The sequence below is a fragment of the Etheostoma spectabile genome, chromosome 15 (genome assembly GCF_008692095.1).
Source record: "Etheostoma spectabile isolate EspeVRDwgs_2016 chromosome 15, UIUC_Espe_1.0, whole genome shotgun sequence".
Classification (NCBI taxonomy): domain Eukaryota; kingdom Metazoa; phylum Chordata; class Actinopteri; order Perciformes; family Percidae; genus Etheostoma; species Etheostoma spectabile.
This window is the reverse complement of record NC_045747.1, coordinates 6172185-6186549: the sequence shown is the minus strand read 5'-3', so window position 1 is coordinate 6186549 and position 14365 is coordinate 6172185. Positions and strand designations below refer to the sequence as shown.

Sequence of the window (14365 nt, the reverse complement as noted above, 5' to 3'; positions counted from 1 at the left end):
AAAACCTGGTTATGATGGTATTATTATATTTATTATATTATTATGTACATATTTGAAAATAAATTGATGATGTTACCGAAAAATATCATGATTCGTCTCATTGTGCCAAAGGTGTGATGTCACATGAATAATAGCAAACACAAACCAATGAAATTGACAGGAGCCAAAAGTGAATGACTGCCTCCCTGATGCAACGCTGTGTAATATGTTTATGAGAAATGAAATACTACTGTAATGTGTAATTTGACCCTTCAAACACAAACCTGATTGCTGTCACTCTCATACATATTTACATCATTGTGAAACTCTTACCTGCTTGACAGGTCTTTAGCTACTTTAAGTAAATCAAAAGAAGTCCACAGCCTATGCTGTTTTCTTTCTTATTTCCCATATAGGCATCCTTGCTATATTGCAAGGTGATTAGGCTATGTCATTTTTACTGATTTTGATTTAAAAAAACCTTACTCGTTTTAGTTATCAATTTATGTCAAACCATTCTTAAATAGGCTTTATGAAACTTGGCTGGTCATTTTGTCAGAACTAACTTCTACAGGGCCAGGTGGGGGAATATTTCACATTAACAAATTTATTTTAGGATAACGATAGCAAACTTTAAATGAGTTGAAAATTAATTAAACCAAAAGAGCATGACAGCATCTTTTTTTAATTGTCATTACAGTTGGCCTATAGTATTACACTGTGATTACACCATAAGAAAAACATGACCAGGCTCCAGCCCTGCTGCTCTGTGAGGGGCGGGTCCACCTTATAATCATATGAACAACCCTCTCGTATGCTATTGGCCCACTGCTAATATATTCACATTGACTTTAATACCATTGGTGAATAGGAAAAGACACGTACACACCCACACCTTCCTTAATATAGCTGGAGACAATTGTGTTTTTAAATGAATTCAGTGCTAGCTGACAGCATATAATTGAGCCGCACGTGATTGTAATGTTAGCAAAAGAGAGGTGATCCATTTTGGCTAACGTACCATATCTGTAGCGTAGCTGCAGTCTACGACGGTGTTTAGAGCTTGCGGTAAGTTACCGTTCCGTAGTAGCCCACCAACCGTCATCACAACAACTGGGACAGCTTGAAATTTATTAACATTACTGCAAGGCTGGCATGGAAATGGCATCAATAGCCGCGGCACATGAGCCGGGTTTCAGCCCATGCTCCATACCGCTGGCTGATGCTTTAGTCCCCGCGAGTATATTTGCGCCAGACCGGGGAGAATGCGGGGACGAGGCCGACGACGAGTGTTTTGAGGACGGGGACATGATCAATGGCGAGCCCGAGGGCCGTGGGGTTGACTTCACCAACAAGGTAAAGAAAGGCCCTTGATATTATGGCACTATGTAGCTTCTCCTGGGAACGAATGAATGAAAAGTATGTGTTTATTACATGCACGTTTACAATATATCTGTGTAACGTTATAACAAACATTATGCTCCATACTGTAACGTTAACTAACGTTATAACTATAGCACCAAAAAATATACCAGACCACGACAGAGGCAGGGCATTGCTTTTGCTGACGTTAAATAAAATAGCTAGTTTGTGGCTTAGGCTAGCCCCATCCGATGCTATCAGCGCATAACGTTAACGTTAACATGTGTTGTTTTGTTATCAGTCGAAGCACATTGCACCATGATTCTACTAAGTTACACGTGTCTAGAAACCAAGTCTGGTGATACTGTCTAAAGCAAGGCACAGCAACATAAAAAAAATGCGTTGTCAAACAAGGTTTGTGGTTTGTCACACACCATTATTGACTTGACATGTAATGGTAACCTCATCACAAACACACAGGCTGATGAAATCGGATGAAATACAGGAGGGCAACAATATAATAGTCAGGAAACAGGTGAGCCTGCTGGACCGTAACCTGACGTCACCCTGCGTGCCTGACGGTATATATCTCTGTCACAAGAACGTTTTAAAAACTACGAGGGTAAAAAAACAAAACAAAAGCACTTAACTGCCCAGAAGTTTGGGTAACAGCTGTTTCCAGCAACAAGCTCCAGCACAAAGCAGTCCCTTCGTCTCTTTTAGTTGTCTTTCTCTGTAAAATGAAGCTGCCTTCACGTGCGGTCGGACATGTCACGATCTATCGATAAATGATTTGAAGAAAACAATAATTGTGAAATACAAAGCTTACTTGTGCTATGTTGGGGGCGTGCGGGGGGTAAAAAACAACATGACGTCACACAAAGGGGCATAGAGTCATGCCACCTGCAGAAGTTGTTGGACTCTACAATTGTTAGGTGGACAACAGGAAGACAGAGGTTTGGTGGATGACTGTGTCGGGTGGTGCTAACTGATCCACCTGCAGCTGAACATTAGCAAGGTGAAGGTGCTGATTGCAAACTTCCATGGGACTAAAGCCTCATCTGGCCCCTGTATCCACCAAAGGGAAGGATATAGGGAGGACAATTTATAGGAGACTCTATTTTATAAGTGGGAGACTTAAGAGCAAATAAAAGCATGGTTGCGCTTTGTTCTCAGCCCGGTTAAGGTATCTCAAGATGTTTGATGCCTTCCCACCTGCCCAATAATAGTGTGTTCACATGTAACAATGAGGTGTTTCATTTGGACGAGAGAGAGCTTTGTTTGTGTGTGGAGAGGACCTATTGAACTTGCTATTCCCTCTAGGTTTACTTTCTACATATAAGAATTGAAAAGAGTTATGAAAGAGTTTGAACTGAGGGAAAAATATCCAGAGTGATGCTTACTTGCTTACTAACATGCAGTCACTGTCTCTCTTGAAAGCAACCACACCTTGGGCAATCACCACCAATTTTTGAATAGTTAACAACTGTCACAGATTATAACTCATTGGCAAAAGGAATTGCTTTGCTTATACATGTATTGTATAACAACCACCCAGCCAGGGTCATAGCTCCAACAACAGTTCATTTTCTCTCTGTTTTCTTCTTTTCACCTGCATGAACAAACCCAATAGCTGGCACTTGTTAGCCCAAATGGAGAGCAGTATGACTCGTTACTTCGCCAGCTACGGGACAGGATGGAAGAGGGATGCGGAGAAACCATCTATGTGGTTGGAATGGGCTCAGGTGGGAAAAACACAAACACATTTCCTCCAATTTTTCAGTCAGTCTGTACCAAAGCAGTTTACAAAACCTGGAAAAATCGTAGAGTCTGCTTGTTTTATTGTGTACTTAGCTCTTGTTCTTCTCCCTCCTCTGTCCTCTCTGCCGTAGATGGTGGGGACTGGGGCCTGGATGAGAAGGATATGGAGGCCTCAGCAGCTACAGTGCGCTCCATGTGTGAGCAAGTGGATGCTGACCTTATCACGCTCCGGGAGCGCAGTGAGGCTGCCGGTTTGGTACGCGACTATCTGATCCGCCGGCGTGTGGGTGAGCTGGACTTCCTGGAGGTCAGGTCAGTGGTCAGAGATCCGAATAAATAAGGTCATGGTTGCTATCCAGAAATAGATCCCACTCACAATACCTGGGCAATGATGATAGTTACTTTCTATTTGCACTAGATTGGTTTCACTTTCTTTAATGAAACGTCATGTCAGAATGTTATGCCTACCTTGTACAGTTTCAGTGACATTTTGATATTCCTCTATCCTTCAGGGTTGCAGTCGTGGGTAACGTGGATGCTGGTAAGAGTACTCTGCTGGGTGTGTTAACGCACGGAGAGCTGGACAATGGCAGGGGCTTTGCCCGCCAAAAGCTCTTCAGGCACAAACATGAGATGGAGAGTGGCAGGACCAGCAGTGTGGGCAACGATATCCTGGGGTTTGACCAGGAGGGACAGGTGAGGGGTGGGGAAGTGGCAGAGCAGGGAAGCTTATGAAAGAATAGCTGTTAAAGCATTAGAATTATAGTTTAAATAATTGAATTTTTTGCCACACAACGAGGTTTTCAAATGCATTGATATTCTGAAGAAAATATAGACAGTACCTTGAGAAGTGAAGCAGGTTTATCTGAACAAGAAGTGCAGAGCAGAGGCATGGGAAGGCAGAGGATGGCTTCCAGAAAACAGAAGTGAATGTAGAGTGATCCCAGTGCACCAGCTAATGTACCATGTATGGCACCATAATGTATTAATAGTTGGAGTTTAGGTACTCTTGCTCAGGGGCTATTTACCAGTACTCCGTACCAGTTATTTACACCAGTGGTTCTCAACCGTTTTGAGTTGCGACACCCCCAGAATAATGAGGCTGGTGTTCGCAACCCCCACGACGACGAGAAAAAGAGCTGCAAACCGGTGTAAACAGCTGTTTTAACGCGCCTCCCCATGCTGATTTTGAGTGAATTTTGTGAATGCGCTGATTAATACATGTAAACAAATAATGCTTTGTTTAATGAGGGTTTACGTTTTAGCAGCTAGCACCAAGCCTTGTTCAATGTGCTCCAGGCTCTGGGTATTTTTGATGTGTTCGTGACTTTTTTTATCCCCTGACCCACAGCACCCTTTCTGTGTTTTTTCATGATTTACAAATGAAGTCCTGAATATAACACATAAAATGTACCAAACTTTAACAGATTATTGTAAAAAAACATTCCCTGGCCTAAAATATGTCATTTTTTTCCTCCCCAACCATTTGGCGACCCCCTGAAATTATCTTGCAAGCCCCTAGGGGGTTTCAACCCCCAGGTTGAGAACCACTGATTTAGACAACAACATGTTATAGTACTTGGCAGCCTCCCTCACAAACTGGCAACAACCACGAGAGTGATGGGAAATGGCAACATCCTTACTGTATGGTGCTGAATGATGTGGATTTAACAATGCCAATAGGTGGTGAACAAACCAGATAGTCATGGAGGAAGCCTGGACTGGACCAAAATCTGTGAGAAGTCCTCCAAGGTGATAACCTTTATTGACCTGGCTGGCCATGAGAAATACCTCAAGACCACCGTGTTTGGGATGACCGGACACCTGCCTGACTTCTGCATGCTCATGGTGAGAAGGGGGGGGGGGCATTGGCATTATGCTGGTGAATGGGTGCTAGAGGTGTGACTCGTCCAAGGAGATTAAAATGCGACGAGACTTCTTCTTTGAGGTAAAAATTGTCTTGTGATATTGGTGACAAATGCAGAGCAGCAGCCAGTAGATGGTGTCTTACCTGGTGTGTCTTGTAATCATGGGCGGATTTAGACCCTTTTTTAGGTCTTCATCTCAGCCCCCCTAACAACTACAGTAATGTTTTTCTTTTAAATCAATTTTGGTACTTCAAGTTAGAGTTTACGAATTTATCTGCTAGTGGCAGAGGACAAACAATTACAGGTTTAAAGGGCTTTATCAGGTTTAGTATCTTGTGTTTCTGTCGCGTTACGTTGTAACCTTAGTTCTCTGAGTAAAGACTATTTTATCATATTCATCATATTTCTTGATTGAAGTTTTCTGTAAATTAGTAACCCCCATCTCGTCTTGTCTCGTCCCGTCTCATGAGCTGAGTGTCTCGTCACAGCTCTAATGGGTGCCTTATACTGTATTTAAAAAAACTCAATGTCTGCCTGCGTGTATTGTTTTTATCTATATTTATTCATGTCTATCCATACACATGTAGTGAAACATTCAAACTGAATTAAACCAGTTTTAAAGCTTACCCAAATGTGAAATGATTGTTAGTGTCCAAATGTACAACAAATGCTTTTTTCCCCTGTTTCTTTTATCAAAATATAGACAAAGATTTTTCTCTCTCCCTGCCTCGCCAGGTGGGCAGTAATGCAGGTATTGTAGGGATGACCAAAGAGCACCTGGGCCTTGCCCTGGCCCTGAATGTGCCTGTGTTTGTAGTGGTAACCAAGATAGACATGTGTCCAGCCAACATCCTGCAAGGTCAGTCCTGAGGAGTCCCTTTTATAACTAACTATATTTCTCACTTACATTTGAAAACACAATGTAACAATAGGAAGAACTTAATAAGTATGTGTCGGTATGCGGTTATCTTTTCCTACACCATGTATTGATATCAGGCTTAGTGCTATAATTCTTGCGGTCTTGCTTTGCTCACAACAGAGACATTGAAGCTGCTCCAGAGGTTACTGAAGTCCCCCGGTTGTAGGAAGATCCCTGTCCTGGTACAGAACAAGGACAACGTCATAGTCACAGCGTCGAACTTCAGTTCGGAGAGGTACAAAGTCCGTCCCAGCCACATTCAGAGTAGGAATGAAGATGATCCTCTGTAACCCGTGTGTGTGTGTGTTTTGTCCCCCCAGGATGTGTCCCATCTTTCAGATCTCCAATGTGACCGGAGAGAACATGGACCTGCTCAAGATGTTTCTCAACCTGCTCTCCTCCAGGACCTCCTACCGTGATGACCAGCCCGCTGAGTTTCAGATAGACGACACCTACTCTGTACCGGTACTCTGACCAGTGACATATCACTAAATGCATTTCACTGTGCGCATTATATAAGTGAGGTATATCATGCTACAGGTACAAACCACACACATCATACAGAACAGCACCTAGCAAATGCTATCTAAACCCCTGCTTGTGTTCTGTTTATGTCTCAGGGAGTGGGAACAGTAGTATCAGGAACTACTTTACGTGGACTCATACGTCTGAATGATACAATGCTACTAGGGCCGGACCCCTTAGGCAGCTTTATTCCCATTGCCGTCAAATCAATCCACCGCAAAAGAATGCCCGTGAAGGAGGTTAGAGGTGGCCAGACTGCCTCATTTGCTCTCAAAAAGGTAGGAGGAGAAAAATCTCCCACAGCAGCCTCTAGGGGGAAAGTTTGGGACTGCATGTCATGATGAATTCATTAACTGGCTGCTCAAACCGTGTCCAGTATTTGTGTTTTTGGGGAAGGTTCTGTATCCCCATGGACACATGTGTGGCTCTAACCCTCATTTCTAACCCTCATTTCTTCCATCTTTCTTATCACGCTCCACTGGTCTAATAGATCTAATTTTGAGATATGATCTAGAGAACTGATGACAACAGTGTTCTGTCATCTTTACCTCTTTGTAAAGATCAAGCGTTCGTCCATAAGGAAAGGCATGGTGATGGTTTCCCCAAGGCTGTGCCCACAGGCCACTTGGGAGTTTGAGGCTGAGATCCTGGTACTGCATCATCCCACCACGATATCCCCCAGATACCAGGCCATGGGTGGGTAACAATGATGCGGAAAAATGTCAAGGAGTTGGAACAAAAGTGCATGTACTGTGGGTTTCCGCAGCAACTTTATGTTATCGACTGCACATTTGAGTGCCTTGAAGATTTGTAGCCAACTTTCCAAATAGTATTTAATATTGTTTAAACGCTGCTTTGTTGAAGTCATGGACAACTTGTACCACATAATTTTCTCTAGAGTTGTACACGGTGATTATGTTTGATGGAAGTACAGCGCGGTGTCTCACCACTGACAAATAACGCTTTCACAGACAGACTTACAGTAACAATAAGTGCATGCGCGTCTTTTAGTGACTCCCTGTTGCCTTTGTAATACTCATGAACTAATTTTCTCTCATCTCTTTTTCTTTTCCTCTATCCAATCACCTTTCTGTCCTCACCCACCACTCAGTCCACTGTGGCAGCATAAGGCAGACAGCCACCATCTTGTCTATGAACAAAGACTGCTTACGGACAGGGGACAAGGCTTCAGTCCACTTCCGCTTCATCAAAACCCCGGAGTACCTGCACTGTGACCAGAGGCTGGTGTTCAGGGAGGGACGCACCAAGGCTGTAGGCACCATCACCAAGGTAACGCAGCCTTCTGGAAGATCAAGGACTTGTGCTTACACTGAGAAATGACTAACACAATGAGTCACAATACTGGCAAAATCAAAGTTCAAAGATGTGTACAGTATTTTTCCCATTACAATGGTGTGCCAGTGCCAAAAGCCTGAATTATGAAATGGAAATTTGTATCTGTAATGCTGATGGCCAATTCCCATAGGGTAAGAGCAGAAAATAGTGAATTCTAAGAATTACAATTTGCACAGACTACTATGACCACACGTTTTCATTAGGCATTTAAGAGTAGGTATAAGACAAGAAGAAAAACGATTTCCTTGTCTAAAAGAAAAAAAAAAAACATTTGTAGAAGTTATCGTCTAATAATTGTAGTAAAGGATTTAAATAAACACATTTGTGATATTTACCTTCTCCCCTGTGAAACATATCCTAGATAGAGACAAATCCTAGAACAAATCCTATCTAGATAGGCTGAGATCTTCATTAGATTTTCTTTTTAAGTCATGAGTAGCAGATAAAAAAAAAAAAATAACTTGCCTCAAATACTATCTCACATTATTTTCAGCTTTTGCAATCCACCAATAATCTACCGTCAAATTCCAAACCTCCACAAATCAAAATGCAGTCTACAAAGAAGGCACCGCTGAGAAAAGAGGACGGCACCACGGCAACCAGTGATGATGTAGCAACGATAGCACAGTCAGCAAACATCCCAAACGTGACACAACCGGTGAGACAAGTCAATAAAAATGTTACTATATGAGGTGTTTTTTCTTTAGTGTGGTAGTGATCTTCTTGTGTTTCATTGGATTTGCTGCCTTTTTACTGAGTACTTGCCCTAACATTGCTGCTCTTATGTAACTTGTTACTTACTCTGTGTCCTCCTCCCATTTGTTGCTTCGGCTTTCATCCTAAACTTTTAACGGTGTCATGCCAACATCACTCCTGCATACTCTATCCCCCTCCTTTGCTTGCGTGGCTGGCTTCCTAAAGGGAGAGGGAGATGAAGACCCAAAGATAAAGGAGGGCAACAAAGAGAACAAGGTAAAATTGTTCAATTCAAGAAGAACAAGAATAGTGGAGAACCTGAAAAGGGAAGATAGTGTAAGCAAGATGGTTCAGCTCATAACCTGTTGATCTTGTTTCTCGAAATATTTTCAGGAAACAATGTTTTCCACTCGTGTACTTTTCATATCTTGCCTAATATTACCACTTTTCATAACAACTACAAATGCACTTGGAGGTTTGGAGGTGCCTTACAGTATCAAGTATTTTGGTTTTCTCTCCCTTGCAGCCAAAGTCTGGAGGAGGTGGAAGAAGAAGGGGTGGCCAGAGGCACAAAGGAAAAGGCCAGAACAGCAGCACCAACTCCACAGCAGTTCCCTCCTCATCAGGAATAGGAGGCTCCTGAACCACCCTCTTGTCCCTCGTAACCCCTCCCACCCCCCACCCCTCTCTCTGCTATCACTCCACTAAGTGCTCTCATTCCACAAACCATAAAGGACAGATGTTTGGAGCAAGACACTCTCCTCAGTCTTATCACTCCTTGCCTTTTTGCACCAGGTCATATAGTTGTTTTTTTTCAAAAGGGAACACAAAGGGGTATGTCCCAAACCAAAAGGCATACACCCTTTAATGCATTTTAACATCAGCTGCCTTTACTATTTCGAATTGTTTTGGTGATGAAAAGAAGTGTGTTTTTTTTAGGTTAGCCTCACTCAGGATGATGATTTATTTAATTTGATTCATATTTTATGTGTCTATGAAATCTACAATTCAGTCCTCTGGCTCAACATCACTGACAAAGGAGGGAGGCTAAACTGAAAACAAAGGTCCTGTACCAATATGAAACTTTCCCCATGCATTCCCTGTATATTTGCAATGAAAAATAATTCATGTACTATTTATACTTTGATTTGATTTTAAATTCTAGACATATGGAAATAAGCAGTTACATTTTCTAATTGTCAGTTATTTATTTGGCATACATGCAGAAGGTTCACTGATGGTCATCAATCGTTCAACCCACTCCCACTTGCATGCTTAGATTCAGCAGTATCTATCATGCTTCCAGTGTCGGCCGTGTTACAATCCTTATACAAACAGTGGCAATACAAACAAATACAGCACAATAGCTTGTCAAGCAAAGTTGCTCATGATTATAAGACATGCAGTAATTGCAGTGCTACTTGTAACTCTACTACCCCATGCGTTATGGCCTGTTGCTGTTAACATGTGACATTTTAAACACTTTGCGGCTAAAAAACTGACCATTAATAAACAGGCTTTACTGAACTTTTAAACGGTGTTTATTTTTCTATGTGCATTTTTCTCAAATGACAACATCTTAATACTATGCATTTTGTTTGTTAGAGCAAAACAGTTTCAATGTTTACCTCATTTAAGCTTAAGAGGGTTGTGTAGTCCTATCAGTTCCATGTGTTATAGATGGAAAGTGGCAACTGCAGGCTGGATCTTCTTTAAGTAGACACCAGGAAGCAGAGTACTCTTGTGTTTTCTGATTGTAAAGGTTTAATAATCAATATGGGATTTACACAGGCTAAAATAGCTACAATTGTGAAAGGTCTGCACACGGGGAAGTTACAATTAACACTAAGTCACAGAAATTTCAAGCGCAACATCTGCAAGATCTAATTAGCTTGGCAGGAATAAAAAAAAAAACAATACAAAAAAATATTTGCTATTAGCAAAGTATCCAAAAACTAGAAAATAAAAACTACTGTATATGTATATATTTTGAACAAAAACACTTCTCATAACTTGAATTGTCATATAAACCTCAAGTCCCTACTTTACAGTCTACCATTATCAAGAAGGGCCAACAATTTGAATAAATTAAACATACACCTCCCTGTTTTCTGATGTATGTGCAGCTGTAAGTCAGAACTAAAGGTTGGTTTGGAAATAAGTAAGAATGATAAGTCCTATGTTGAATTGCTTTAACCTACAGGGACACATTTAGTGACAAGCAAAATAGGTTTACTTTATATACAAAACATTACAAATTATATGCAACATGTATTTACTATATATTGTAACACAAAAAAAGTTTATTGTCATACAAGTGCATTGCTGTTCACTACCACTGTTAAGGTAGCACACATACTCAGTCTTGTATTACAATTTTGAAAAGGCTTTCCTTGGCATGTGCAACATTAGTATTTAATGAAATATTTTGTGGAATTCATGATAGTGAGGTAATCCTCTCAAAAATAGTTTACTTCACAGCTCCATGTTTAGGAATGTTCTGTTTTGGTCTTAATATTTGGGAATTTACGGGGTATTGTGGCATTTCGGACCAAGTTAAAAGGCCCAGTGTTTGTCTTGGGAATGACATGCTGGTGTATTTTACAAGCACACAGCTGATGCAAGAGAATTGAGCAAATGTCTCACTCTTGCACATACACATACACTCAGCTATGAAAAGCTGAATTGCCAGAGCAGCGAGTGCTGAAGAAATACTTAGTGTTTGGACACACTGAGTGCTCCAGTCCAATAAGTACAGACTATTCTGTACTACAGTTTTTTTAGTATATGTAGTTATTACCATGTAGTGCAACCTACAATAGGTCTGAATTAACAGTATGCACCTTAAAGCACACATGCTTCAGCACATACAAACTGGTCAACCTTTGTCCAATGCTGAAAGGTGACAGTCTTTGAAGTAGTCATTTACTGTAGCAGACAATGGTGTCTAATTTAGAATTGAAAGTCTGTAAGAAACAGATGAAGAGACATCAAATATACACAAAAACGCAGGACACAGTAGGATTCAGCCGTGTTTTGCTGTGTGTCTAGCCATCAATGTCCCAGCTGAAGAGATGATGTTTCACCAACATATCCTGCACTCCCTCTTTCAGTGGTCTCTGCTCCTTCTCCTGGAAAAAGGAGAGAAATGTGAAACACTTTTATCTACAACAAAATCAACACTACACCAGAGAGGGCAGTTTAATTATTAGACCAATTTTAAAGAATGCAGCTTAAGATGATGCAAAGCCTGCTTTTAAAATATCAAATGAAAAAAAAAGAAAAAAAAAAAAAAAAAAGGGTACGTACACTAGTGTGATGAGGACAAATATACACAACAAGTTGATTTGTGGGATGGGGTAATCTGCATATACAGTGGCTTGCATAAATTTACACACCCATGCTAAAGTTGACTGAAAAGGGGAATTAAAAAAAAAAAAAAAAAAAATCTTTTGGAAATTCACCATATCTCACAATTGGCATGGGGAACTTTCCAGAAGACCTCTCAATGCAAATCAAACGAGCCATTAGGCTAACTGAAATAACACCATGTCATTATATAGGTATGGGGAAGGGTATGTGAAGATGTGGGGCTCTTTAACTTCCAAAGGCCAGGGGAACTTTACCAGAATGCATAGTATCCTGGATCCATGAAATAACTGGCCTTTAAAAATGAAAATCTGCCTGTATGGGAATTTAACATAGGGGTGTGTATACTTATGCCCCCTGTACTTTAATGAAGAACATTTATTTATTTATTCATGATAAAGTATTCATTCACAAAGAAAACTGGCGCCCTTAAACATTGGACTTTTTCTGCTTTTTTAAATTTAAGGCATTAAGATCAATTTCCAAAAGATTTTTTTTTTCTTTCTATTCCTCTTTTTAGTCAACTTTAGCATGGGTGTGTAAACATATGCAAACCACTTAAGTAAACTAGGGACTAATGACTATACTAAAGCATCTACAGTCTTGTATGTGACATGTTACCTAGAGGTCCCAACTAAAGAGGTGATGCTGAACCAGCACATCGATAACTTCGGCTTTCAGAATAGTGGACTTCTGAAACAGCATAAAGTCATAAAATTTTGTTCCCCCGAATACTGTTGTCTTTGAATAATAAGACTTACTACTGCTCTACATGGGGATGCTGAGGTAATCTCCTTGGCTTACCTCTTTCTTGTCAGGTAGTTCACAATCTTGGGAAAGGCTGAAGGCGAACTTTGATAGGACCCTGAAGAGGCAACAGTAGACTAGTCATTGTTTCATGGGTCATTATGTGAACTTTTTGATACACAAATTCCTTTGTGTTTAATTTTTGTTCAAAAACCCATTTTTAGATAGATATTCACTGATATTTTCAAATTACCGGATTATGTGTGGTAAATGTGGAAGATAGTGGTGATACAGTGCACTTATCAATGCCAGCCAACTTCAGTAATTCAGTACTGAGTTTGTCGGCAGCTTATCCTATTCGTGGTTTGTCTGCTCAAAGTGTCCACAGTCAACAACTTTAAATGGTTTGAGATTTTAATATTCTCTAAATCCCAAATATATAGAATCAAAGCAGGCTGTAGTTTTAAAGTTAAGTGTTTCTTACCTGAGCTCACACTTGATCTGTACCCATCCAGGACTGCGAAGGAATGACCATGGATGATACCATTTCTCTACAGCAGCCATGCTAGAGCACAACACCTCCAACCATAGGTGCAGCACCTGCTCACTGGTGGGACAGACACATATTAAGAACCAAGGGTTACTGAGGGTGTGCATGCCAACTCATAATTTGTGGATTTGCACATTTTTAAGCTTGTGCTCTCTGTTACAATGTACAGAGTGACAGTGATGATTTCAATTCTTTACATGTGTATTAATTTTAAGAACTCACTTTAGGCCGACGCAGACAAGTGACCTAAATTTGACATCCATCTGAGCGTGTGCTGTATCGTGGCTCATGTTGACTGACTGCACCGCCTGGGAAGAGACAAAGGGCGCTCATGCACTGCCTACAAACATTCATTCCTTAAGACTACCAGTGAATAAATTTGTTGCAAAAAAAGAGTAGCTATGACACAGTTTTTATATATATATATATATAGTCAACTTTCAATCAACTTCACTTTATTCTTCAAGCTGCACACTAAGTAAACATAATTTTTTATTTACACATTGAGTAAATTAATACTTACTCTGTATAACAGCTCTTCTGGTGTTAGTACTTTCCCGTCTTCATCTAACCTGGAAAATACCAGAAGAGAACAAGTTGACAGTGGATTCCTTATTCCGCTGCCAAAACACATTTCAGTTCTTAAGGACAGTAAACATGTTATTTGTTTCTGATCCCAAGTTTGTTTGTTTTTAAATCAGGTTTGTTACTATCCAAGTCTCTTGAGACCTTCTTGTTTGGATGATTGAGTGCTCAGAACACTGACATGTAAATATAACCAACCACAGGCATTTTAAATGGTTGTGTTTTGTGTGTAAAGTTTGCCAAAACAAATGAAGACCCAACAATGGTTTTACCTGTAGGTTTTACACAGAACCAGTCTGGAGTAGACAGAGTTGAAGTCCCTCTCTACCTCTCTACTGGCCGCCTGAGAAAAAACAAGAAGACAAAGAATAATTAAAGGGATACTTTACCCACACGAAGATTGGCAGTGTGTAGATGAACACTGTTTGGCTTCCCAACAACGAAACAAAATCAACAAAGCTCTCTGACCTCTTCTATAAATAACCAAGGGTGGCAAGGCCCTCCCAGTATAGATGACTTCTTGAGACCGTGCTGAAAGATGGCCTTTAGGGCCGGACACAGTGTGCCCCTGGCCACGTCTGTCACTGCCTCGGTCACAGAATCATCCCCTGCTAATGAGTACTGGGGACAGACACAAAAGGAAAAAAA

At 40.7% G+C, this 14365-nt stretch overlaps 2 protein-coding genes across 6 annotated transcripts in view; one reads left to right on the top strand and one right to left on the bottom strand.

The window, feature by feature from the left end:
- Nucleotides 1-929: 929 nt before the first annotated feature.
- Nucleotides 930-10001, top strand: gtpbp1 (GTP binding protein 1). 2 transcript variants are annotated; one of them, XM_032538163.1, is made up of 14 exons: nt 930-1335; nt 2975-3086; nt 3234-3414; nt 3615-3798; nt 4786-4950; nt 5706-5829; nt 6010-6124; nt 6210-6354; nt 6510-6692; nt 6975-7110; nt 7526-7704; nt 8264-8428; nt 8692-8742; nt 8993-10001. In XM_032538163.1, exons 1-14 carry the CDS (start codon nt 1135-1137, stop codon nt 9107-9109), a joined length of 2058 nt encoding a protein of 685 aa, XP_032394054.1. In that variant the 5' UTR covers nt 930-1134; the 3' UTR covers nt 9110-10001. The 2 variants fall into 2 exon arrangements, with proteins under 2 accessions (XP_032394054.1, XP_032394055.1); XM_032538164.1 differs by lacking the exon at nt 8692-8742.
- The window catches only part of sgsm3 (small G protein signaling modulator 3), a 14551-nt gene continuing 10175 nt past the window's right edge, over nt 9990-14365 (bottom strand). For 3 of the 4 annotated variants that reach the window (XM_032538158.1, XM_032538161.1, XM_032538159.1), the window contains 7 exons: nt 14186-14338; nt 13990-14060; nt 13656-13704; nt 13355-13440; nt 13067-13189; nt 12640-12700; nt 9990-11597 (listed from right to left, as the gene is read on the bottom strand). In XM_032538158.1, coding sequence (XP_032394049.1) covers nt 11514-11597; nt 12640-12700; nt 13067-13189; nt 13355-13440; nt 13656-13704; nt 13990-14060; nt 14186-14338 — 627 coding nt within the window. In that variant the 3' untranslated portion in view covers nt 9990-11513. Of the gene's footprint in view, nt 11598-12395; nt 12529-12639; nt 12701-13066; nt 13190-13354; nt 13441-13655; nt 13705-13989; nt 14061-14185; nt 14339-14365 lie in introns of those variants that run through there. The other variant, XM_032538162.1, reaches the window with a different exon arrangement.

Excerpts from the sequence above, each read along its gene's own strand:
- gtpbp1 (XM_032538163.1), top strand. The coding sequence starts at position 1,135 with ATGGAAATGGCATCAATAGCCGCGGCACATGAGCCGGGTTTCAGCCCA. Across the intron at positions 1,336-2,974 it reads GGGTTGACTTCACCAACAAG|CTGGCACTTGTTAGCCCAAA; the intron begins GTAAAGAAAGGC and ends CAAACCCAATAG. Across the intron at positions 6,355-6,509 it reads ACGACACCTACTCTGTACCG|GGAGTGGGAACAGTAGTATC; the intron begins GTACTCTGACCA and ends TTTATGTCTCAG.